Source organism: Schistocerca nitens, chromosome 2 (genome assembly GCF_023898315.1).
Source record: "Schistocerca nitens isolate TAMUIC-IGC-003100 chromosome 2, iqSchNite1.1, whole genome shotgun sequence".
Classification (NCBI taxonomy): Eukaryota; Metazoa; Arthropoda; class Insecta; order Orthoptera; family Acrididae; genus Schistocerca; species Schistocerca nitens.
This window is the reverse complement of record NC_064615.1, coordinates 558770602-558795145: the sequence shown is the minus strand read 5'-3', so window position 1 is coordinate 558795145 and position 24544 is coordinate 558770602. Positions and strand designations below refer to the sequence as shown.

Here is a 24544-nt window from a genome sequence, read left to right as displayed (position 1 = left end):
TATGTCTTTCTGACTTGTAGTAGTAAATAAACATTCAGATGGGAGACCTTTATCAATTGCCTATATAGGTGAAAAATAAAAGATGTAGCTCCAGTTGTATCTAGTTAATCTTCTTCCACTGTCAGGAGCACACCATGCATGCTATTCCTCACAGATCTGTAATTCATTGTATTTATATTATTATAAAAAGGAAAGTTGATACCCACCATATAGTGAAGATTCCGAGTCAAAGATAGGCACGACAAAAAACTGTCACAAACAAGCTTTCAGCCCAGGCCTTTGTCAAAAATAAACGACACACACACAAGGCTGCAGTTTCTGACAGCTGAAGCAGAGAGAGAGAGAGAGAGAGAGAGAGAGAGAGAGAGAGAGAGAGAGAGAGAGAGAGAGAGAGAGAGAGCGTGCGTGCACGCCCGTCTGTCTTGTAATCTATTTGTTGCCTTGTTGGATGAAAGCTTATTTGTGACAGTCTTTTTGTTGTGCCTATCTGCAACTCAGCACCTCCGCTATACGATGAGTAGCAACTTCCCTTTTCATAATACTTCTGCAATTCATTATGGATTTTCCATTGTTTGATCCATTGGATTTATTTATTGCTTATTTATGCTGACAAGCTCAAAACAGGCAAGGCAGACCAAACACAAATGGGTAAACGAATATGGATACAAAATTGTGGGTATTGTAAAACTGCCTCTTTCAACACTTTGAAGACAAGCGACGTACGTGGTTCCTACACCACACCGATTATTCTCTAAAATGATAAGCGATATAGGACCTACGGTGACTGCTTCTCAGGTTTGTAAATGTATTCCAATATTTGTAACAATATTTGTCGTGCATCTCATAGGCCTAAGAACACACTATGATGCTTTTACTACTACAAACAACACAATTGACATCACTTGTCACTTGTATTCGTGGACAATGAATATAGACAAGAAGATGGTCTTGCAACGCAGTACTAAAAAATAGAAACGGTGTAGCTAAAGCTCTAATTGGCCAGAAGCTAGAAAACTGAGACGATTTACTGTTTGTAAAATGGAAGGACATCAGCAACTTATTTCTTTTGACTGCAAAACGTAAAATGACTGCATCCAATGTCAGTTTCAGAACAAAATTAGAAATTTTAGAGAAGATTAAACCTGCCTGTATTTTGGCTTATAATATAAACAAGCCTGGTGTCAACCACAGTTACCAGCTAATGGCCTACTACAGTTATAAGAGGAAGCAAATGAAGTGGTGGAAGAAAGCTCTTTGTCACATTTTCATGACAATGACTGCAAATTTGTTTGTTTTCTATAAAAAGTCAATCCAACTAGCAAACATCTTGTTGAACTCATCACTGAATTGATCGTGGGGATAGATATGAAGGCACCCAGCTGTTCAGCAGGCAGTTCTCGACTCACCGAGTGCGGAGAAGATCGGCCGGTCCAGCCATGTGCCACTTTGACCATCCTCTCCTCCGCAATGATTGTGAGACGTTGCTTCTATCATGTTAGGCTATCTACCAGATGCTAACAGCTGACTTCGACGTGGAACAGTTGTACGAGTTTATAGTTGAAGGGAACCCAGATTATAGGAATTAGTTGTTATTTGCTTGACCCGCAGAGGGAACCCTTAATTGTTTTTTGCTTTTGAAGAGTGTGTTACTGGTGGTGGTTTACTGTAGTTCCTTAATAAAAAAAGTTGCTGCGTAGATTTTGCAGTGGCGACGAGTTTGTTCAAATTCCTGCATTGCTCCGTTGTTTGTTGGCATGGCTGAAGGTATTCTGGCTTGTGTCCTTGAGCTACTGGATCGTATGCAACACACGACTGAACTGATTCAGCGTTTGCAGGCTTTGACTAGTGTTCCTCTGGTGGCGGGGAGGGCGTCAGCCTCTCCTGCCGCATCGCCGCCATTTGACAAGTCTATTGAACCATGGAGTAATTACGCGGCTCACTTGAAACAACATCTCCTTGCCCATGGAATCAACACCGGCCAGTGTTGTGCGTTTTTTCTTGCCTATGTGGGTCCTGACATTTATCACTTAGTGCAGCAGTTGCATCCGGAGGTAGAACCTCATGCCCTCCCTTACGAACAGCTGACTACCAGTTTAGCGGAATATTTTGGTGGGCAGGTCCATGTCGCAGCAGCTTGCCACAAGTTCTTCAGCTGTCATAAGCGTCCATCACAGTCTTAAAGGAATGGATCGCTTGCCTTCAAGGGTTCTCCTGGGACTTCTGGTTCTCTTGTGCGACCCCGGGGTGTAAGCTGTCGTATGGTTCGGCCCTCGTTCGCACCAAGATTCATCTCCATGCTCCTGACGCTGCCCTGAAAACGGATCTGTCGAAGGATCCCTTCTTGAACACGTTTTTGAAGCTGAAGGATCCCTTCTTGGACAGGTGTTCTGGCAGTCACTCACCCCTACGAACAGTCTTCCCGTTTGTCTGCGGCGCCCCAGGCCTCGCCACAGGTCTTTGCTGCACGGCCACCCCGTCTATGGGCAGCAGCGGGCGCCCCACCACCACCGCCGCCTCCTCCTCCTCCTGATCAGGTTACGGGTTATTGGGCTTAGCAACATCAGAGGTTGCCCTCCTTTCGTCACTGCTTTGTTACGCACCAGTGCTGTAGTTGTCATTTCCGGCGGGCGGTCTGTTCTGCCGGCAGGATGAAGCGTCATTGGACCGACGTTTGCCACTCCTCTTCGTCACTAGAGGTGGACCATCAGCGTTGGACCCTCTGGATTTGGTCTTGAAGGATTCTGACCAGCTTCCGAGAGTCTCCTTTGTCCAGATGGTGCTTCCCCACACAGTGGGGTCCACTGATATGGCTGTACAGATCAACGGAACTCCTCACAGTTTCAGGTTGGACACAGGGTCCTCGACTGCTATTATTGATGGCAACACACTGCTGTTTGGAATCCCCAATGCTCTGCCCATTCCCAACCCAATTGAAGAGCTATAGTAATGACATTATCCATATTCAGGGGTGGTTCCTGGCACAGGTGTGGTATTTTTTCATTCTCTTGGCCTTGAGATACATGATTCAGCCCTGGCGGTCCAAACTCTGTCCCCTGACGCTCTTTTACCTGAGCTTTTCGATTCCTTCACCAATGTCTTCTCTGATTCTTCTACGGGTGTGTCCCGCTGCGAAGCACATGTAGAACTACTTCCCTCAGCAGTTTGCAAGTTTCACAAGGCTCATCCAGTGCCTTTCGCCCTGCAGGACAGCCTCCACAAGGAACTGAGTCACCTCAAGGAGGCGGGCATTCTGACACCAGTTCACCATGTAGTTGCTGGGCTTCGCCCACTGTCATCCTCGAAAAACCGAATGGGTCCCTCCAGGTATGTGGTGACTAAGTCCACCGTCAATGCCCAGTCTGTCATCATCTCTTGCCCTATTCTGAAGGTCGATGATATTCTGTCCATGTTGGCGGATTGGAAGATCTTCGCAAGATTGTTCATAGGGAAGCATATCTCCAGCTGCCGGTCGACACTCCCTCTCAGGAGATCGTTGTCATCAATACTACCTTTGGGCTCTTCTGGTGCAACTGCATGCCATTTTGGATTGCCAGCACTCCAGCCATCTTTCAACACTTTGTGGAGTCTGTGACTAAGGAGGTCCCCAGCACTGCCAATTACTTAGGCATCTTAAGTCACAGTAATCTCGGCCCCGGACTTGGCTCAGAATCTTTGGCAACTCTTCGAGGTTCTGCAGGCAATGGGGTTGCGGTGCAACAGGGCCAAATGTCAATTTTCAGTGCCACAAGTGACCTTTCTTGGCCATGTCTTGAGCACCATGGGCATTCGCCCAAAGTCGCAATACCTAGAGGCCATTCAGCAGCTCTGGCAAACGTATCGCAGCTCAAATCAGACTTGGGTCAACTCAACTATTATTGTTGTTTCATCCCACATGCTGCGGATCTGGCGGAGCCTCTGCATCACCTGCTTCGCAAGAAATGTTCCCTGGACCTGGTCGCCGGAATATGATTGGGCTTTCCAGGGTCTCAAATCTGCTCTTCTCACTCTACCGTGCCTCGTCCCATATGACCCCACTAAGTCTCTTATTTTGGCCACTGATGAGTCGGATTATGGGTTGCGGGCTGTGTTGTCTCATATTGTTGTTGGTGTCGAGTGCCCAGAGCTTTTGCCTCAAAAACCCTATCACATGCACAGCACAGCTGTAGCCACATCGGAAAGGAGGCCTTAGCCTCCGTCTTTTGATTAAAGAAGTTCCACGACTTCATCTACGGTTGCCGGTTCACACTCTACGTGAACCACAAGCCTTTGCAAGCCCTTGGTTCCATGTTCAGCACCACATCCGCCATCCCTACCCCGATACCTCGCTGCTGCATCGCTGCCTGCAGTGCTCGGCATTGTTCCTTGCAGGGTACACCTACGACATCCATTACCGGGCCACAGGCCTCCACACCAACGCTGATCTTTTTCGACTTCCTGTAGAGGCGGATTCTGGCGTCAGTGCTGATCCGGCTGCTTGTTTTCATCTGGATGCCGAGGATTCTTCCACCATTGCTGCCTTACCAATGGATGCCCGGCTCATCGTACGGCACATGCCCTTGGACCCAGTTCTCTGGACGATTTTGCACCGCGTTCAACTTGGGTGGCCCTCCGATCGTCAGTATTCGACCTAGAGGTTGGGGCTTCTGGACTCATCAGAACAACTTTGTGGTCCGCTACGGGGTTGTTGTTCTCTTAGGCAACACTGATCGTTGGTGTGTTGTGATACTGTCCCCCCCTCCTTCATAGGGTCTTCATGCTCCTACATGTCGAGCACTGGGGTATTGTCCTGACAAAGCACCTCGCCCACCAACATGTCTATTGGCGGGGAATGAAAGGTTACATCACCCACATGGTGGGTTCCTGTGCCACCAGCTAGCGTCAGAAGTCGGCGCCACCATGATGCCTGCTTCTGTGGCATCCAACCCTTGCCCCATGGTCCTCGCTCCATCTGGATTTTGCAGGTCCAATCCTAGGGGCCTACTGGCTCATTTTGGTTGATGCCACCAATGGTTTTCTATATGTCGCACACACGTCCTCGATAACCGCCGCTCGCATCATTCAAGACCTCCCTCATATTTTCACCATCAAAGGTCTATCGAAGATGATTGTAATGGACAACAGTCCGCAGCTGACATCGGCAGAGTTTACTTCCTTCTGTGCTACGTCGGGGATCCAGTTACTCCATACGGTGCCATTCCATACCACATCCAATGCGTTGGCTGAAAGGATTGTTCGCATGTTTAAATTGCAGACATCCAAACTGTGTCAGCATTGCCTCTTCCCATCTACTTATTGTTCTTCTGGTCCTGAAGGGTCCTCTCTGGCAGAGAAATCGCACGGATGCCGTCATTGGACGCCCTTGTCGCTCCTATTCCCTGCTTCCCCTCGTCCAATTGCTCCTGTCTCACCGTGGCTGCGATTCTCTCCGCAAGATCAAGTCTGGGCACTGGTGTTTCCCAAGGGTTGGCCTCGCTGGGTTCCCACCAAAATCTCCATGCTTCTCTGCCGCACCACGGCGACCGTCATCCTCAAAGATGGTTGATCTTGGAAGATCTTCAACCAGCTATTAAGTCCCTTTGCAGCTGCCGCCGCCACAGCTGCTGTCATTGCAGCCGTCGCTACAGGCTTTCGCAGAGTCTCCATGGGCGGGTCCTCATCTATGGATGTCGATGAGATCCCCACCCCGCCACCGGCACCTCCGCCACCACCTGTGGTCCCGTTCCACCAGCAGAACCTGGGACCGACATTGAGATGTGCCTTTGCCTCTCTCCTGGGAGGGGTGGGAGGGAGGACTGCCTCAGTCACCACAGACATCTACTGCAGTGGTAACTCCGCAGAGAAACCACCAATGTGGGTTGCTGACTCTGTTGCGAAGTCTGGCCGACGCAAGAGCGTTTGCAAACAAGTACCACAGTTGACAACAAACATGTAGGTAGAGTCAACGTCCATCAGAGGGCATCAACAAGCAGCACAAGAAGAAGAAGGAGGCGCGACAATCAACAAATTATTTCCTGGTAATCAAGTGTGTGCAAATAGACCCAGAAATATCCTTCCGCCCAGGTCTAGATAATCCAGCACCCAGCCACTCAGCAGGCAGTTACCGACTTGCCGAATGTGGAGAAGATCGGCTGGTCCAGCGGTGTGCAACCACAACCATCTTTTCTTCCGCAACAATTGTGAGACGTCGCTTCTGTCGTGTTAGGCTATCTACCAGCTGCTAACAGCCGACTTCAATGTGGAACAGTTTTACAGGTATAGAGTTGGGACAGAACTCAGATTATAGGAATTAGTTGTTATTTGCTTGATCCGCACAAGGGATCCTTATTGATTTTTGGTTTTGAAAACTGTGTTACTGTTGGTGGTTTACTGTAGATTCCTTAATAAAAAAGGTGGCAAAACAAGCTGGTTCTTCCTCAATAGATTTAGCATTTTCATTTCCGTGTAAGGAAAAAATCAATGACGTAACTAGGTTTCTTCACAGGGATTTGTAGAAAAAAGAACCCACTTTTCAAGTGCTATAAACTGGCTTATATGCTGCCCAGCTGAGCCTGCTACACAAAATTCAGAAAACTACGAAAAAGCATACTATCTGCCAGATGAACTACACTTTAATTGCCCAGAACTAAAAGTATTAACATATGCTTCAGTGGAGTTTCCAGTCTCCCAAAGCAACTGACCCAATTCCTAAAATTAATATTGCACAAACGTACAAAAGGAAACCACAAAGTCAAAGCTTTACATTTCAACAACATCTTTTAACTTTTATCATGTATTGAGTTCATATTGCCTCTTATTAGCTTTCGAACTAATGAGATCACCTTTAATCTTTTTCCCACAATGAAAATGTACCGAAAGAGCTTTATTCTATTTCTCTGAAGGTATTCTCTCTATAAAAAATATATGGTGCTACATTGAAATTTTCAGAGACACTGCTTTGGGTGTTTGTATTCACAATACTAGTAGTGTCTTCACTTCTCACAAAATGACTTAACAACTTGTGATTTACCATAAATGCCAATCGTGACTGAACTCAGTGATTCCATGCAACACACAGCAATAACTCTTCTAACACTATATGAATCACACATAGGATCTGCTTACTGACTGTAATTTTATTCCATCGAAATAGTTCCCTTCGATTTTTGTGTTCTTCCAAACAGAAACACTAAAATTCCTTGAATTTTCATTGTGTGTGTGCCCAAGATTTCCTATATTATCATTCAACATTGCGAATTAAAAGGCCAACTAAGACAGAAACAAGATATACAGGATGTTCATTTTAACTGAAGACATTGAAATATCTCAAAAACTACACATCATCAGATGAAAAAAAGTTATAATTCCAATTTGTCTGTCTCTGAGGGGAACATCCAATGATAGCACACTCGACCCGCCACTCCATCCTGTGCCCAGATGGCAACTTTGAAATCTCCAATGGGAACTCTCATTTTTTTTATTGCAAATTACGGTTCTATGGCAAAATCTACATTCATTTATTCTGAAGTATTTTCTTCGTTTCTCCACAGATGATGCTGTAATTGGAGGAACAGAAATTGGTAAGCAATTGTAATTTACAACAAGCTAGTCAATGGCCCCCAAATGCCCAATGGCACATGGGACCCCACCTCCATGCTGCGAGGGTAGGCCAATACTTCGTAACTTCTAATTGGAAACCCCATTCACAATGTTGTATTCCTCCAACATATGGAAGAGCGGGCTGCTCGACATGCCACTGTGGCCATGGCTCGAGATGAACGCTGCTGTCCTTTTCCAATTCGAGTAAGTGTTACAATGTTGTTTCGCCAACTTTAATACACTTAGTGATCCACTTTTTAAATGACCGTGCAAAGGTCTGAAGCATATCTGCGGGAATGTCAGCACAGGAGTTTCTGATGTGGTCAACCACGTCTTCACGGCCTGTTGGCACTTGCTGTTAGACCTTATCTTGTGGATATCCCCATAGTAAGTAATCCAGCAATGTCAAATCTGGCGACCTAGCAGGTCAATTAATAGGATCACCTCTGGCGATCCACCAACTAGTGTAAACATGGTCAAATACCTCCCATGCTTCAATTTCATAATGTGCTGGGCAACCGTCATGCTGAAACCACATATTTTGTCAAACGTGAAGTACAACATCCAACAGTATTGCCAGTAGTTCCTGTTCCAAATGTTTTCTATATTTGCATCCATTCAATGTACTGTCAATGAAATCCAGACCAATGAGTTTGTTCCTCATGATGCCACACCTTATGTTAACCAGAGAGGATTGTCTACACTCCAGCAATGCATGTTATGCCGGTTAACACTATCATCGTTTGTGAATGTAGACTCGTTGGAAAATAGTACCTTGGCAAGGAACACGGGCGTCATTTGCGTTTGTTGAGGTGCCCATTCACAAAATACTATCTGGTTATGGAATTCGAAGCCACGAAGTTCTTGATGCAGTGTCACATGGTATGGATGATACTTATGATGACGCAGTATTGTGACAATACTATCTACGGTGTAACTGCTGGGTTCTTATCCGTGGATTGTGGGGCACTGCTGCATTAGCTTCTGATATAAAGGCATTCACAACCTTGTAAAAGAATGAGCAAGAGTGAACTTTCCCTGGGAAGCGCTTGGCATACAAGGCAATAGCAGCCTCAACATTCCTCCTACATTCTCCATAAATCAGGATAATTTCAATTATTCTTCTGTGTTTGCAACATTCATCATCCACTTGCACGTCTGTTCTCCAAATCACAGGTAGGTGTGCAGGCAATAAACACTGCACAAGTATAGTAACGTTTAGAGCTGCTATCTGTCCTATGTCTGCACGCTTTACGAAGTGTGAGCTCCAGTCGCAGTTATGATATGCCTTAGTTCATTACACAGCCACAGTGCACGTCAAGTAGTCCCCTCTTCGATATGCCGAAGAAATAAAACATCGCAAATGGGCTTTCCAATTAGAAGTTATGAATAGCTTCACGGCATGGAGTTGGGGTTCCACGTGCCATTAGGTATTCAGGTGTCATTGAGTAGCATGCTGTAAATTATGATTGTGAATCCATTTCTTTTCCTCCCATCTGTGGTGAAATAAAGAAAATATTTCAGACAAAATGTATGTAGATTTTGCCGTAGAATCGTAATTTGCAATAAAAAACAAGGGTTCCCGCTAAAGATTTCGAAGTTGTCTCCCGCCACCCAGGCATGGTGTGGGGTGGCAGCTCGGGGGTGGTATCAGTGGATGTACCCCTCCGAGAAAACAAATTTGAATTATAACTTTTTTTCATGTCTTCACCCTGTATACGACACTGGTATATTTTATTACTGTTCGAAAAACAATATTTAGGTTACAAATCCTTTAGCAGTGTTATTAAAAAAATAAAATAAAACAGCATTCCCACTGATGAAATTCAAACTAGATCTTGTTAACTGTATGTTTCTCAATGAATCAATTATTCATAAGCATGCAGTTAAGTTCAAGGAATTCACACATTCCAACATCGGCTATGGAAGCGTAAAGTCAATTCTTTTCCACGAAAATTGGAAGAGGTTTATTGAATCAGTTCTTACTAAAATCAGAATTAGCTTCAATCAAACTGAGAGCAAGACAACCTGCGGCTTTTGTCAACAAGTAACCAAAAATTGTATGTATAGTTTTTAGATCAGTTCTTGATGGGTTGCTTTAAACTTTCCTTCAAACTGATTGAATTCTGTCACCTTGGTTTTCTCCTGTTTCAGTTTCTTCTGAGTTCTGAAACCTAAGTAAACAAACTTTACTCTTACAGTGAATAAAAGTCATTGTTTTGAACATTTCTGATGCAGAATTGTTCATCTTTCAAGCTTCACAAATTATTCCATAACATTTACCAAAATTATGGTCAGGGCACTGTGTAGAAACCAAATGAACTTTTATGCTGAAATACTTAGAACAGTTTCACATCAAGTGACAACAAATTGAGAAATATGAGTTAAGCATATATTTGTGGAGTGCTGGTAAACTCTAGATGTATTTTCACGCTACTCCTTGTTACGTGTACAGAATTGTCCTTTGTGTGTCACTGGAATTCTGCAACCATGTGCACCACCAGGATAATCAGAATATAAAGTTTTTCATGTTGATACTCCTTTGAATATACTGTATTAGACTGGAATTGGAAATAATCAGCAACAATTACAAATAGCATTTTACAAAGATGTGTTGAAACAAAAAGGTGGTTGCTTCTCAACAAACACATAATCAAAGTACTAGTTCCTAACATACACCTCGCACTAACATCAATCAACCAAAGCTAAATGTACCTGGACACAAAAATGAAGACTCCCAAGACTCGTGAGGACACTAAAGGCAGTTGCAGCCAAGCAATGGACACTGACTACTCCATGCACTACTACATCTTCCCAATGTGAAGAAACCACAACACATTATTCTCTGAACTAGTATCTCACAAGGCATTTGTAACAAAATAATATATTATCTCTGTAACTTATGCCTACTTGATTTGTCAGGGGAAAATAAATTTCTCCGAGAATTCAACATTTACCAAACAAATCGCAACTGTCAACAAATAACTTTTCTCAAAGGTAAGAGTTCAAGGGTCATAAAAGCAGTCGTTTCTTTTTTCCTGGTTCCTGCACGAGTGCTCAAAATAATGTTACTTATCAGAATTGCATGTCTGCCAAGTACTGGCACTAGATATAGTTCTTTTCTATTTGTCTGGGAAACTTTGTAAGTTCTGTGCTTCTCTTAGTTGAAGAAAACTATAAAAACTACATCATCACAGCATTCACACAAATCCACTTGAACATTTTTGTTGTGACTCAACAACTAAAGTTGGTCACAACAGCAAGTGATAACTCTGGCTTAATCTTCTGGTGTTTTCTAGTTTCCCTAAATTAAGAATAAAAAATTTTAAATTTAGCCAATCAATATCAGCACAGGGAAGAAAATTATCAAAGTTCTGCTTCCTCTTTATATCAATTTCACTACATACATTATGTTTCGACTATACTGCATCAGTTGGAAGTGTGATGAGTAGCTACTGTTGCAAATTTATTTTCTTGCTTTTATTGTCATGTGGTCACAGCAACAAGGAGCAAGAAAAATGGGGAAATGAAAATACGCATACTTTTAAAAAATTTGGAAGAACCAAAATAAACACATTGGTATAATTCAAATTCTGAAATGTAGAAATAAGGATTGTACATCAATTCTCAGGTCTGGGAACAGTTAGGGGAAATGAATCACAAAAGTGCCATATTATGAACTGTTACTTACACATCCTCGAAGATGCCGGTAAATACCAGAGAAATGGTTTGCTTCTCTCTCTCCATGACTACTTGCAATTTTATTTTTTACTTCCTCTGCTATGCTGAACTCATCAGCTTCATCCAGTGAATCATAGCTACATCCTTGTCTAAGCTTTTGTAATTGCTTTTGAAACAGACGGAACACTTCATCTGGGAACGAAAATAAACAAAAATGGCAAATTAGTGGGCATGATCTGGAAAAAATTCTGAATATGCTATACTTTAAAATAAGATAATGATTTTTATCTTCAATGATATTTCTTACAAACTCTGCAATAATTTAATAGTTTGAATAACAATTTCACTGAAATCCTACAGCATGTCACAGACAATAATATCAGAAAAACATCTGTCACTCCCTGCTATGATTAACAAAATGAGCTATGGTTTGCTTGTCCCTTTTTTTAATAAATAGGAATAAAAATTATACATAATATGCAAGCTTAAGCAGGAGAACCTTATAAATTGGTCTAATAACTAATGAAAGCCGCTTAGCAGTGAGAATCTAATATTACTACCGCAATTAACAACGACGACTGCACAATTTACAAATAAATAAATAAATAATATAAATAATAATAATAATAATGATGATGATGATGATGATGATAGCATGAAATTTTATTAGTTGGTCCTCAGTGCAAACAGGAAATGAGAAAAGTGATCAAGAAGCAGTGCAAAATGAACAAACAGAAACAGAACTATGTAATAGGACACATTCCTTTGCATTGCAGACATTTAAACAGCGAAATGCAATAAACAGAAGTAAAATCAATTAACATAAAACAAATATATTACGAAATTTTATGGAACAACTGGACAAAAAGATGCTCATGAATTTAATGGAAATGGGATGGATTTTTTTTTTTTTTTTAATGTTAATTATGGAGAATTTGTCAAATAGTCATTTTCTTAAAGGCAAACAGTCTCACTTGCAGCTTACAATTTATTGACAGCCAGTTGTGAATGGTAAACATCTATTACGCTATCAAGTTTCAAATAGTGATGATGCAATCGATCTTTGTAAAATCACTGAGGAAGCAATAGCTTCAGCAGGATTTGAAATTTAATAATTGATACTAGGCATTTGTAACTAGTTGTCAGCACACAGTAAAAGTGACTACAGACAAATGTTTTTTAAGAATAGTTCACAAGAGATGACCTGAGATGAAAATTTATAATGAACCAACTACTGGCATAAAATATGATCTATTACATGATAAATTCATATCATTATTTGAAAATAGCTTTCCGCATAAGCTAATCAAACAACACAGCCATGTAAAAAACCATGGATCATTACGAGGATTAAAGGTATCTTGAACAGAAAAGGTAAACATCTCTCTAAGCAAGAACAAGTATAAATTCTGCAGTAGTTGGAACACTACAAAGAAATACTCAAATTACTAATTTTTATTATTATTATTATTATTATTAATCAAAGAAAGGCTATCAGGGATGTGGTAAAACAAGAGACAACTGGCCAAAGAACAGAATAACGTAACTATTGAATTAAATGAAAGGGCTATATATGATAGGTGACAGGTAGCAAATGTTTTTAATAATAATTTCTAAGTAGAAAGTATAGGGACAAACAGTTCAAGAGAAAAATCATGTCAATATGTTGAAAAAGTAACTCTCATACAATTCAGTCGTATGAATGTATCAACAACTTCTCCCTCTGAAATTAAGAAAATCCATGGTATATTTCCAGATAGACTGAATTATGCCATTGTTAAATCCCTCTATAAAATGGGTTCCCAACCTTTCTTTATCCATTACCCCTAAGTACAATCAGTATCCCCCACCCCTACCCCACCCTCCCTCCGCTAATACCAACATTAGCAGCTATCTTATCTTCATAAACAGAAAAAAATTCTTTGAACATTTATTTTTATGATAATAAAAAATAAAGGCTATTTAGTTTTTTAATGTGTTTTAAAAGACAAACTAATGAATCGATGAGCCAACTGCTGTTGCTTATTCCTAACAACCTTTTAAATATGCAGTCAGTGCACATTGTAAGTCTTGCTCCAAGACTATTTAGTTCTTTTATTTTATTTTTCAACTCATCCTCATAAATAAAAGCTAACAATTCACAGAGAGGGAAGACTCTTGTTACAAAACAAAGTTTTACCTGCACCATATTCCCTCAGTGGTACTAGCTTCACCTGTACTCTGAGCCCCCATTTAAAATCACCCAGGCTAAAATGTGTGCACTGTACTTATCGTTTATAAATCACGTGATTGCTGGATTCCTTACTTCTTATCTGGCAGAAATCAGAAGACTTTTGCCAATGCCTTGTGTCGGACCACTGCTGCTTAATAATAATAATAATAATACTGTGTGCAGCACTGTTGCAGCCATTGTGTGGTTATTGTGTTGTGCTGTCACTTAGTTTATTTCTCTGTTTCAAAGTGAGTGATGAAAAATTTTTGTTCCATTGTAAGAGCTATCTACAAGGTAGAGAAGCCATTTTCATGGGAATTTGGTATTTGATACACATTTGTCTCACTTTTACTATCACAGATGGATGATACAAAGCACAAAGCATGTGTGTAGTCGGTGGAGTATGTGAAGAAGAAGTTCTTCCTTGTTTCACAAGCTGTAACCTCTGACATCATGAAATGCGTTAATGCTGGTAACTGAGAAAAATTATTATTGTAACTTATATAATCAGTGTTAGAGTCTTAAAAATTGTAATAACAGAATTTTTTTAATAATTTAATTCTGTGACAAACATAATCAAACTGTTTTATTTTTACCCCTCAGGTAATTACCCAGGTTAGGAACTACTACTCTATTTGACATGGAGAGATGCCAATAACTACCAACCTGTTTCACTACTGAGAAAATTTTCCAAAATTTTTCAGAAGTTATGTATTCTAGAATACCACCTAAGCAATAATAATATCCTCAGTAAATTGATGTTTCCTCTTCTGACACTGCCATTTACACATCCATTCATCAAATTTTATAAGCATTAAATAACAAAATACCCCCTGCTTGGTATTTTCTGTGACCTATCTAAGGTTCTTGATTGTGAGACACACAATATTCTCCTGGCTAAACTGAGGCATTATGGAACTGATTGTTGTTGTTGTTGTTGTTGTTGTCTTCTTCAGTCCTGAGACTGGTCTGATGCTGCTCTCCATGCTACTCTATCCTGTGCAAGCTTCTTCATCTCCCAGTACTTACTGCAACCTACATCCTTCTGAAACTGCTTAGTGTATTCATGTCTTCGTCTCCCTCTACGATTTTTACCCTCCACGCTGCCCTCCAACACTAAATTGGTGATCCCTTGATGCCTCAGAACATGTCCTACCAACCGGTCCCTTCTTCTGGTCAAGTTGTGCCACAAGCTCCTCTTATCCCCAATTCTATTCAATACCTCCTCATTAGTTATGTGATCTACCCATCTAATCTTCAGCATTCTTCTGTAGCACCACATTTCGAAAACTTCTATTCTCTTCTTGTCCAAACTATTTATCGTCCATGTTTCGCTTCCATACATGGCTACACTCCATACAAATACTTTCAGAAACGACTTCCTGACATTTAAATCTATACTCGACGTTAACAAAATTCTCTTCTTCAGAAACACTTTCCTTGCCATTGCCAGTCTACATTTTATATCCTCTCTACTCCGATCATCATCAGTTATTTTGCTCCCCAAATAGCAAAACTCCTTTACTACTTTAAGTGTCTCATTTCCTAATCTAATTCCCTCAACATCACCCGACTTAATTCAACTACATTCCATTATCCTCGTTTTGCTTTTGTAGATGTTCATCTTATATCCTCCTTTCAAGACACTGTCCATTCCATTCAACTGCTCTTCCAAATCCTTTGCTGTCTCTGACAGAATTACAATGTCATCGGCAAACCTCAACGTTTTTATTTCTTCTCCATGTACTTTAATACCTACTCCGAATATTTCTTTTGTTTCCTTTACTGCTTGCTCAATATACAGATCGAATAACATAGGGGATAGGCTACAACCCTGTCACACTCCCTTCCCAACCGCTGCTTCCCTTTCATGCCCCTCGACTCTTATAACTGCCATCTGGTTTCTGTACAAATTGTAAATAGCCTTTAGCTCCCTGTATTTTACCCCTGCCACCTTTAGAATTCGAAAGAGAGTATTCCAGTCAACATTGTCAAAAGCTTTCTCCAAGTCCACAAATGCTAGAAATGTAGGTTTGCCGTTCCTTAATCTATTTTCTAAGGTAAGTCGTAGGGTCAGTATTGCCTCACGTGTTCCAACATTTCTATGGAATCCAAACTGATCTTCCCAGAGGTCGGCTTCTACCAGTTTTTCCATTCGTCTGTAAAGATTCGTGTTAGTATTTTGCAGCCGTGGCTTATTAAACTGACAGTTTGGTAATTTTCACATCTGTCAACACCTGCTTTCTTTGGGATTGGAATTATTATATTCTTCTTGAAGTCTGAGGATATTTCGCCTGTCACATACATCTTGCTCACCAGATGGTATAGTTTTGTCAGGACTGGCTCTCCCAAGGCCGTCAGTAGTTCCAATGGAATGTTGTCTACTCCCGTGGCCTTGTTTCGACTCAGGTCTTCCAGTGCTCTGTCAAACTCTTCACGCAGTATTGTATCTCCCATTTCATCTTCATCTACATCCTCTTCCATTTCCATAATATTGTCCTCAAGTACATCGCCCTTGTATTGACCCTCTATATACTCCTTCCACCTTTCTGCTTTCCCTTCTTTGTTTAGAACTGGGTTTCCATCTGAGCTCTTGATATTCATACAAGTGGCTCTCTTTTCTCCAAAGGTCTCTTTAATTTTCATGTAGGCAGTATCTATCTTACCCCTACTGAGATAAGCCTCTACATCCTTACATTTCTCCTCTAGCCATCCCTGCTTAGCCATTTTGCACTTCCTGTCGATCTCATTTTTGAGACTTTTGTATTCCCTTTTGCCTGCTTCATTTACTGTGTTTTTATATTTTCTCCTTTCATCAATTAAATTCAATATTTCTTCTGTTACCCAAGGATTTCTACTAGCCCTCGTCTTTTTACCTACTTGATTCTCTGCTGCCTTTGCTACTTCATCCCTCAGAGCTACCCATTCTTCTTCTACTGTATTTCTTTCCCCCATTCTTGTCAATTGTTCCCTTATTCTCTCCCTGAAACTCTGTACAACCTCTGGTTTAGACAGTTTATCCAGGTCCCATCTCCTTAAATTCCCACCTTTTTGCAGTTTCTTCAATTTTAATCTACAGTTCATAACCAATAGATTGTGGTCAGAGTCCACATCTGCCCCTGGAAATGTCTTACAATTTAAAATCTGGTTCCTAAATCTCTGTCTTACCATTATATAATCTATCTGAAACCTTTTAGTATCTCCAGGGTTCTTCCATGTATACAACCTTCTTTCATGATTCTTGAACCAAGTGTTAGCTATGATTAAGTTATGCTCTGTGCAAAATTTTACCAGACGGCTTCCTCTTTCATTTCTCTCCCCCAATCCATATTCACCCACTATGTTTCCTTCTCTCCCTTTTTCTACTCTCGAATTCCAGTCACCCATGACTATTAAATTTTCGTCTCCCTTCACTATCTGAATAACTTCTTTTATCTCATCATACATTTCATCAATCTGTTCATCATCTGCAGAGCTAGTTGGCATATAAACTCGTACTACTGTAGTAGGCATGGGCTTCGTGTCTATCTTGGCCACAATAATGCGTTCACTATGCTGTTAGTAGTAGCTTACCCGCACTCCTATTTTTTTTTATTCATTATTAAACCTACTCCTGCATTACCCCTATTTGATTTTGTATTTATAACCCTGTATTCACCTGACCAAAAGTCTTGTTCCTCCTGCCACCGAACTTCACTAATTCGCACTATATCTAACTTCAACCTATCCATTTCCCTTTTTAAATTTTCTAACCTACCTGCCCGATTAAGGGATCCGACATTCCACGCTCCGATCCGTAGAACGCCAGTTTTCTTTCTCCTGATAACGATGTCCTCCTGAGTAGTCGCCGCCCGGAGATCCGAATGGGGGACAATTTTACCTCCGGAATATTTTACTCAAGAGGATGCCATCATCATTTAACCATACAGTAAAGCTGCATGCCCTCAGGAAAAATTATGGCTGTAGTTTCCCCTTGCTTTCAGCCGTTCGCAGTACCAGCACAGCAAGGCCATTTTGGTTAGTGTTGCAAGGCCAGATCAGTCAATCATCCAGACTGTTGCCCCTGCAACTACTGAAAAGGCTGCTGCCCCTCTTCAGGAACCACACGTTTGTCTGGTCTCTCAACAGATACTCCTCTGTTGTGGTAGCACCTACGGTACGGCCATCTGTATCGCTGAGGCACGCAAGCCTCCCCACCAACGGCAAGGTCCATGGTTCATGGGGGTAGGGAACTGATGGTACAGGTAACCAATTGATAATGTCATATTTTAGTAATTCAACCAACACAATCAGGGGTGATTCTTCTGAATGAGGAGAAATCGTTTGGGGTTCCAAAGGCTCAATCTTAGGTCCCCCATTGTTACTCATACATGTAAATGACATCCCATCTAATATACAATAAACAGTATTAGTTATTTTTGTGGATGACACTAGTGTTGTAACCAAGCATAGACAGAGCAACAGAAAAAATGGTAAACAATGTTCTTAAAAGTGTTAATGACTGGTTTTTCTGGGAATGGTCTCACTCTCAGTTTTAAAAGGACACAACATACTCAGTTCTGCACATCTAGAGGTGCTACAGCACTTATTTCAAAATTTTTAAATGTCCATAGTGATGAGAAAGTGAACTGGAAAAGGCACATTTTTAAACTGCTTAAATTACTTACGTCAGCCACATTTGCAGTTAGAATCATTGCAAATCTTGGTAGAGACAAGTAATTATCTTCACATATCTTGCATATTGTCATTCAATAATATCACATGGAAACCAATCTTTAAGGAAAAGGAGTCTCCACTGCCCAAAAATGTTTTGTAAGAATCAACATCTACATACATACTCTGCACACCACCACACAGTGTGTAGCTGAGGGTAACCTGTAGACTTCTCTTTAAGGAACTGAGCATTCTGACAATTTCTTCAAAGTATAATTATTCCCTTACCCCCAAGAACCATGAACCCTGCCATTGGTGAGGAGGCTTCCATGCCTTAGTTGATAGCCGTACCATAGGTGCAACCACAATGGAGGAATTTCTGTTGAGAGGCCAGACAAACGTGTGGTTCCTGAAGAGGTGCAGCAGCCTTTTCAGTAGCTGCAGGGACAACAGTTGAATGACTGATCTGGCCTTCTAACACCAACCAGAACAGCCTTGGTGTACTGGTACTGGCTGAAAGCAAGGGGAAACTACAGCTGTAATTTTCCCAAGGACATGCAGCTTTACTGTATGGTTAAATGATGATGGTGTCCTCTTGGGTAAAATATTCCAGAGGTAAAATAGTCCTCATTTGGATCTCCATGTGGAGACTACTCAGGAGGACGTTTTTATCAGCAGAAACAAAACTGGCTTTCTATGGATCAGTACATGGAATGTCAGATCCCTTAACTCGGCAGGTACATCAGAAAATTTAAAAAGGGAATTGGACAGGTTAAAGTCAGATATAGTGGGAGTTGGTGAAGTTATGTGGCACAAGGAACAAGGTTTCTAATCAGGTGAATAAAGGGTTATAAATACAAAATCAAATAATAAGGTAATGCAGGAGTAGATTTAATAGTGAATAAAAAATAGGAACACTGATAAGATACTATGAACAGCATGGTGAATGCATTGTTGTAGCCAAGACAGACACAAAGCCCATGCTTACCACAGTAGTACAAGTTTGTATGCCAACTAGCTGCACAGATGATGAAGAGCTTGAAGAAATGTATTATACAATTCTGTAGGTGTTTGTCCTTTGCTACTCTTATTTTTCACTTTTTGCTCATATCCTTGTGAGAACTGTGGATTTCTCTTCTTTTTGCCCCATGTAGTAATACTGGTCTGATTATAGTTTTATATATATCCATATTTTGGTTTCTCTGGAAACAATTTTCGAACCAATCCCTTCTTCTAGTCAAGTTGTGCCACAAATTTCTCTTCACCCCCCTTCTATTCAGTAATTCCTCATTAGTTACGTGATCTATCCATCTAATCTTCAGCATTCTTCTGTAGCACCACATTTCGAAAACTTCTATTCTCTTCTCGTCTGAACTATTTATCGTCCATGTTTCACTACACTCCATACAAATACTTTTCGGCGACTAGTTTGTTGAATGAATGTGACACTCTGGATGTAGCTTTGACCCTTCCTTCTCTTTATTGTACATCATTTATGTCTTTTACTACTGATCCCAGACATTTAAACTCATCTGTTTTTCAAACACATATTTATCAATCTGCAGAGCTTCACACCTTTTTGTCTTATAATGTCTTTCCATCCTCACGATTTTTTCCCTTATCATTTATCTGTAATCCAACTTCCTTTGCTACTTTAAATAACATTCTTACAAGTATTTTCAGGTCATCCAGATTATCAGTGATTAGTGGTGCATCATCTGCAAAGAACAGTATGTTCATTGTTATTCCTGTTCTAATTTGCTGTACTGCTTTGCTTGCTGCATCCAGTGCTTCCTATATTATAATGTTGAATAAGGGGTGTAATATTCCACGTCTAAGTTGACCCCTGTTTTTATGACCAAGACCCTGAAACATTCTCCATGCATTTTCACTGTCCCTTTTGAGCTTAGCAAGGCTTGGGAACCAGCGATTGGGATAATCAAGAGTAAATCGAGCAAATGTATAGTTGTGACGACCACGGCGGACACAGCCATCACACCGACGTCATCTCAGACACCGTCGCAATCTGTTCCACCGTGCGACCGTGGCGCGGACGGTAGAGTGAGCGCGCCGCGAGCGGAGGGTATTTAAATCGGCCGCCGCTTCAAAGCAGATCCGAGGTTCTAACAATGGAAGACGATCTCGACACTGATGGTCAGTGGGAAACGATGAAAAACAAATGTGGAAGGAGCAGCAGTAGAAGTGAATGGAAAAAGACAATAAGGAAGAGACAAGTATACAGTGAGTAACATATAGAAATTTGAAAATTAAATGCTGTGAAATATATTTGGACAATCATGAGGAAGGAGAATAGTGGAGGGAAAGGACAGGGAACATAGGGAGTTATATAACGAACTAGATGATGTTGCAGAAGCCAAGACAAAGAGACTGATGTGGGCAAAAGAGAGAAGGGATTAATATTGAGGGAAGTGCCAAGAGAAGAAACCTGAAGAATGAAGATCTTTAGGCAGACCAAAAATAAGATTGAGAGACCAGGTGGCCAAAGATCTTTAAATAAATGGAGCAAAGGAAGAAGATGCCAAGGACAGAATGCTGTGTGGAGGAGGCTACTTGATGAAGCCAAAAACTGATTGTGGCTTGTGGGGCTAGGAGACTAAGATTAAGAGTCGTACTTCAAGAGCCCCACCTCCTCAATTTTATAGGTTCACTCAAGGGTTTCAAAAATGACATGTTTTTTGTGATATACTACAAGCGGGGTGGATCAAACTAGCAACGTGGTGGCGTCTGTACCCCATGTCAGGGGCGGCCTGGAAATTATATCGCCAATCTGTTCTGAAGAAAGCGTGGCGATCATGCTTCTCACCTTCGAGTTATGATGTGTGACATTAATGTTAAATTTTCCGGAGTAATAGCCCCACAGTCGGATCTCCGAGTGGGAGCAACTTTGGTGTCCCAAACACCAAGAGGTGCTGAGAAGAAGATACAGACTCTTCAAGTCTGTACATATAAGTGTCGCTCTCTAATAGGCAACGTCAGACTAGAAGAGATCGAGAAAAAGCTTACAAAAATCAACTGGAGTATTGTTGGTTTAAGCGTAGTACGCCAAAAAGGGGAAGACTGTCTCCGTTTGCACTCTGGCAACTTGTTTTACTTTTGTGGCGACCCAGAAGGAAAACTCAATGGAGTTGGGTTCTTAATCAACAAGAATATTGCTGATAGAGTATCTGCCTTAGAAGGAACTTCCAGCAGGGCAGCTCGAATGGTCCTGAAGGTGTCGAATAGGTATAAAATACAGATTGCTCAGGTGTACACTCCCACCTCCAGACACCCTGACGAAGAAATTGAATCCTTTTATGAAAGTCTGGATAGCACCTGTAAAAAAGGTAGCGATTGTCAGTTCCAGATGCTCATTGGCGATTTCAATGCAAAAGTTGGCACCAAGAAACAACGCAACACAGTGGTGGGCAACTATGGGATTGATGGCCGATACGATAGAGGTGAGATATTAGTCCAGTTCGCTGAGTACACCAATATGTCCATCATGAATACGTTCTTTAAGAAGCACCCTGAGCGAAAATGGACTTGGAGGAGCCCAAATTTCAGTGTCAAAAATGAGATAGACTTTATTCTGTCAAACATTCCGCAGATTGTAAAAGACATATCAGTGCTAAATCAGTTCAACACTGGCAGTGATCACTGTCTTGTGAGAGCAAGGGTCGAACTCAATGTAAGAAATGAAAGGAATAAACTTATGAAAGGGAAGAGAAGGGTAATCAACCTGAAAAACCTGGAAGAACATTCCTCGAAATTCCAAGAAGTCCTCCAAACCAAGTTCCACGTAACTAAAGACGGTTATTTGGCAGAAATGATTGTTTCAAGTGCACAAGAAGTCAGTGGCCTATGCCAAAATAAATAAATAAATAAATAAATAACGACAGAAATAAACAAACAACCAAAGAAATTCAGTGCCAAAACTGAAACCCTTTTACAACAGAGGAGAGAAATGAAAATCCAAACTGATTGCGACATGGTAGCATATTCCGAACTATGTAAGGCAGTGCGAAGAGAAATAAAAACTGACATACAGAAATTCACTGAAGACACCTTACGAGCAAGCTTGGAGAACAAGACAAGTTTAAAGTCGGCCAAACGCAAACTCACAATCTGTAAAAAGCATATTATCGCACTTGATGGAAATGACAGTCGAATCACTGAAAAGGAGGAGGTTTTGAAGTTCAGAGACTTTTATAGCAATTTTTATAGCAATCCAAGGGAAAATTTGAGTGTATCTAAATTAAATGATGTACCTAGTGTTCCAGATATACTCCCATCGGAAGTCAAGTGTGCTCTAGATAGCATGAAGAAGGGAACAGTGCCGGGTGATGATGAGCTCAGTGTTGAGATCCTCAAACTGACAGGAGAGGTAACAATAAATCACTTGTCAAAAGTATTTACTTCCTGCCTGCACTATGCTTCAAGGCTAAGATTATTTGATACACAAGAAAGGAAGTATTCACAATATTAAAAACTACCATCCTATCAGCTCGCTCTCAATTTTGTACAAAATTTTCACAAAGATCTTGTTAAACCGAATTACTTCCACCCTAGACTCAGCCCAACCTATAGAACAAGCAGGATTCCGAAGCAATTTTAGCACTATTGACCACATTCTGACTGTTAGTGAAGTGATAAGCAGAGCGAATGAATACCAACTGCCTCTCTGCATTGCCTTTGTTGACTTTGAAAAGGCAATTGACTCCATTAGCCATGTAGCTGTCCTCCAAGCTTTGAGTGAGCAAGGAGTGGGAGCAGCATACGTTGAAGTGCTCAGGAAAATCTACGGGAATTCTTCAGCTTATGTTAACATCGGCGAATCAACTCAAGAATTCCACATCATGAGGAGTGTCAGGCAAGGCGATCCCATCTCCCCAAAACTGTTCTCTGCTTTATTGGAAATGTCTATGTCAAAGCTGAGCTGGGTAGGTAAGGGAATTAGAATTAATGGAAGAAGGCTTACCAACTTGAGATTTGCTGATGATATTGCCTTACTGGCCAAAGACTTCGCAGAGCTCCAAAACTTAGTTACAGATCTTGCATCGGAATGTCAGCTGGTTGGCTTGAACATGAACCTTTCCAAAACAAAAGTAATGACCAACAAATGGGTCCCAGCTGGAGATGTGAAAGTAAAGGATAGTCTACTAGAAGAGGTCAGTGAATATGTCTACCTTGGCCAGATTACAAATATGAAGGGAGACATAAGGCCAGAAATCTATCGACGCATCAAGCTTGGCTGGCAAGCATTTGGGAAGAATTCAGCAGTATTCAGATCAAAAATACCAGTACATCTGAAGAAAGCAGTATTTGATCAATGCATTCCTCCTGTAATGTCGTATGGCTGAGAGACATGGACACTGAACTCATTTACAAAAGGGAAACTTACGACAGCACAGAGAGACATGGAGAGATCAATGCTGGGCTATACAAGAAAGGATAGGAAGAGGGCAGATGACATTCGGTCTGTGACGAAGGTTAATGACATCTTAGAGACAGTAGGTTCCTTGAAATGGCAGTGGGCTGGCCACATCACAAGAAGAAAAGACAACAGATGGATGAAACTAGTACTGGAGTGGAGTCCGAGAGAGCACCGGAGGCCTAGAGGAAGACCACCAGACAGATGGGACAAAGACATCAAGAAGATTGCTGGTAACACCTGGCAGAGAACTGCCCAAGACCATCCCACTCGGAGAAGACTGCTGAAAGCCTACCTGAATCCACGACATGAAGAGGCCACATCATTTAATGATTGAATTGGCTGATGATGACGACTACAAGCACAGGCATTAAAGCATCAAATATCTCTCAATTTCATTATTCCCATATTGAGAAGACACAGTCTATTGAAATGTACATTCATAAGTCTTTTGTGAAGATATCTGCCACTTGTTGCATGGAGCTGATATACTGAACAGCCAGACTTACCTCAATCTACAACTATCAAATTATTTTCAATATCTACATGCCTCTCTCATTTATGTTCCTATTTCTGTAACAGATGTATGCATGACCAATTATCTTCATAAATTGTTGCAGTTCCCACAAATATTTTAAATTCTTCAAGGACAGTCTTCAACCACTCAGTTTTTGTTGTAGCTGTTGACAAAGTAATATATTTTGCTCTGTTCAAGATAGTGAAACAGATGTATGCATCTTTGTAACTTGAGAAGCAGTATCTCCGAAAACATGGATAATGTATCCTGTTGCAGAGCTTTGGTGCTCTTCCCTTTCCCCATCACAATTAGCATAGCAGAGAAGAGCAATTTGAGTTTTCCTTCTCATAACTGAGATCAACATCAAGCGTCCATCAAACAATCTATTAATTCTCTGGATTTTTTTTTTTTTTTTTTTAACTATGTTTCCACAAGCATTTTCAATGAGTTTGGTTTCCATCTGTATCTTCCATAC

At 41.1% G+C, this 24544-nt stretch overlaps 1 protein-coding gene across 4 annotated transcripts in view; it reads right to left on the bottom strand.

The window, feature by feature from the left end:
- LOC126236592 (gamma-tubulin complex component 3-like) overlaps positions 1 to 24544 on the bottom strand; it is a 264077-nt gene that overhangs the window by 213061 nt on the left and 26472 nt on the right. For all 4 annotated transcript variants that reach the window (XM_049946016.1, XM_049946014.1, XM_049946015.1 and 1 more), the window contains exon 2: positions 11267 to 11448. In XM_049946016.1, coding sequence (XP_049801973.1) covers positions 11267 to 11448 — 182 coding nt within the window. The remainder of the gene's footprint in view (positions 1 to 11266; positions 11449 to 24544) is intronic.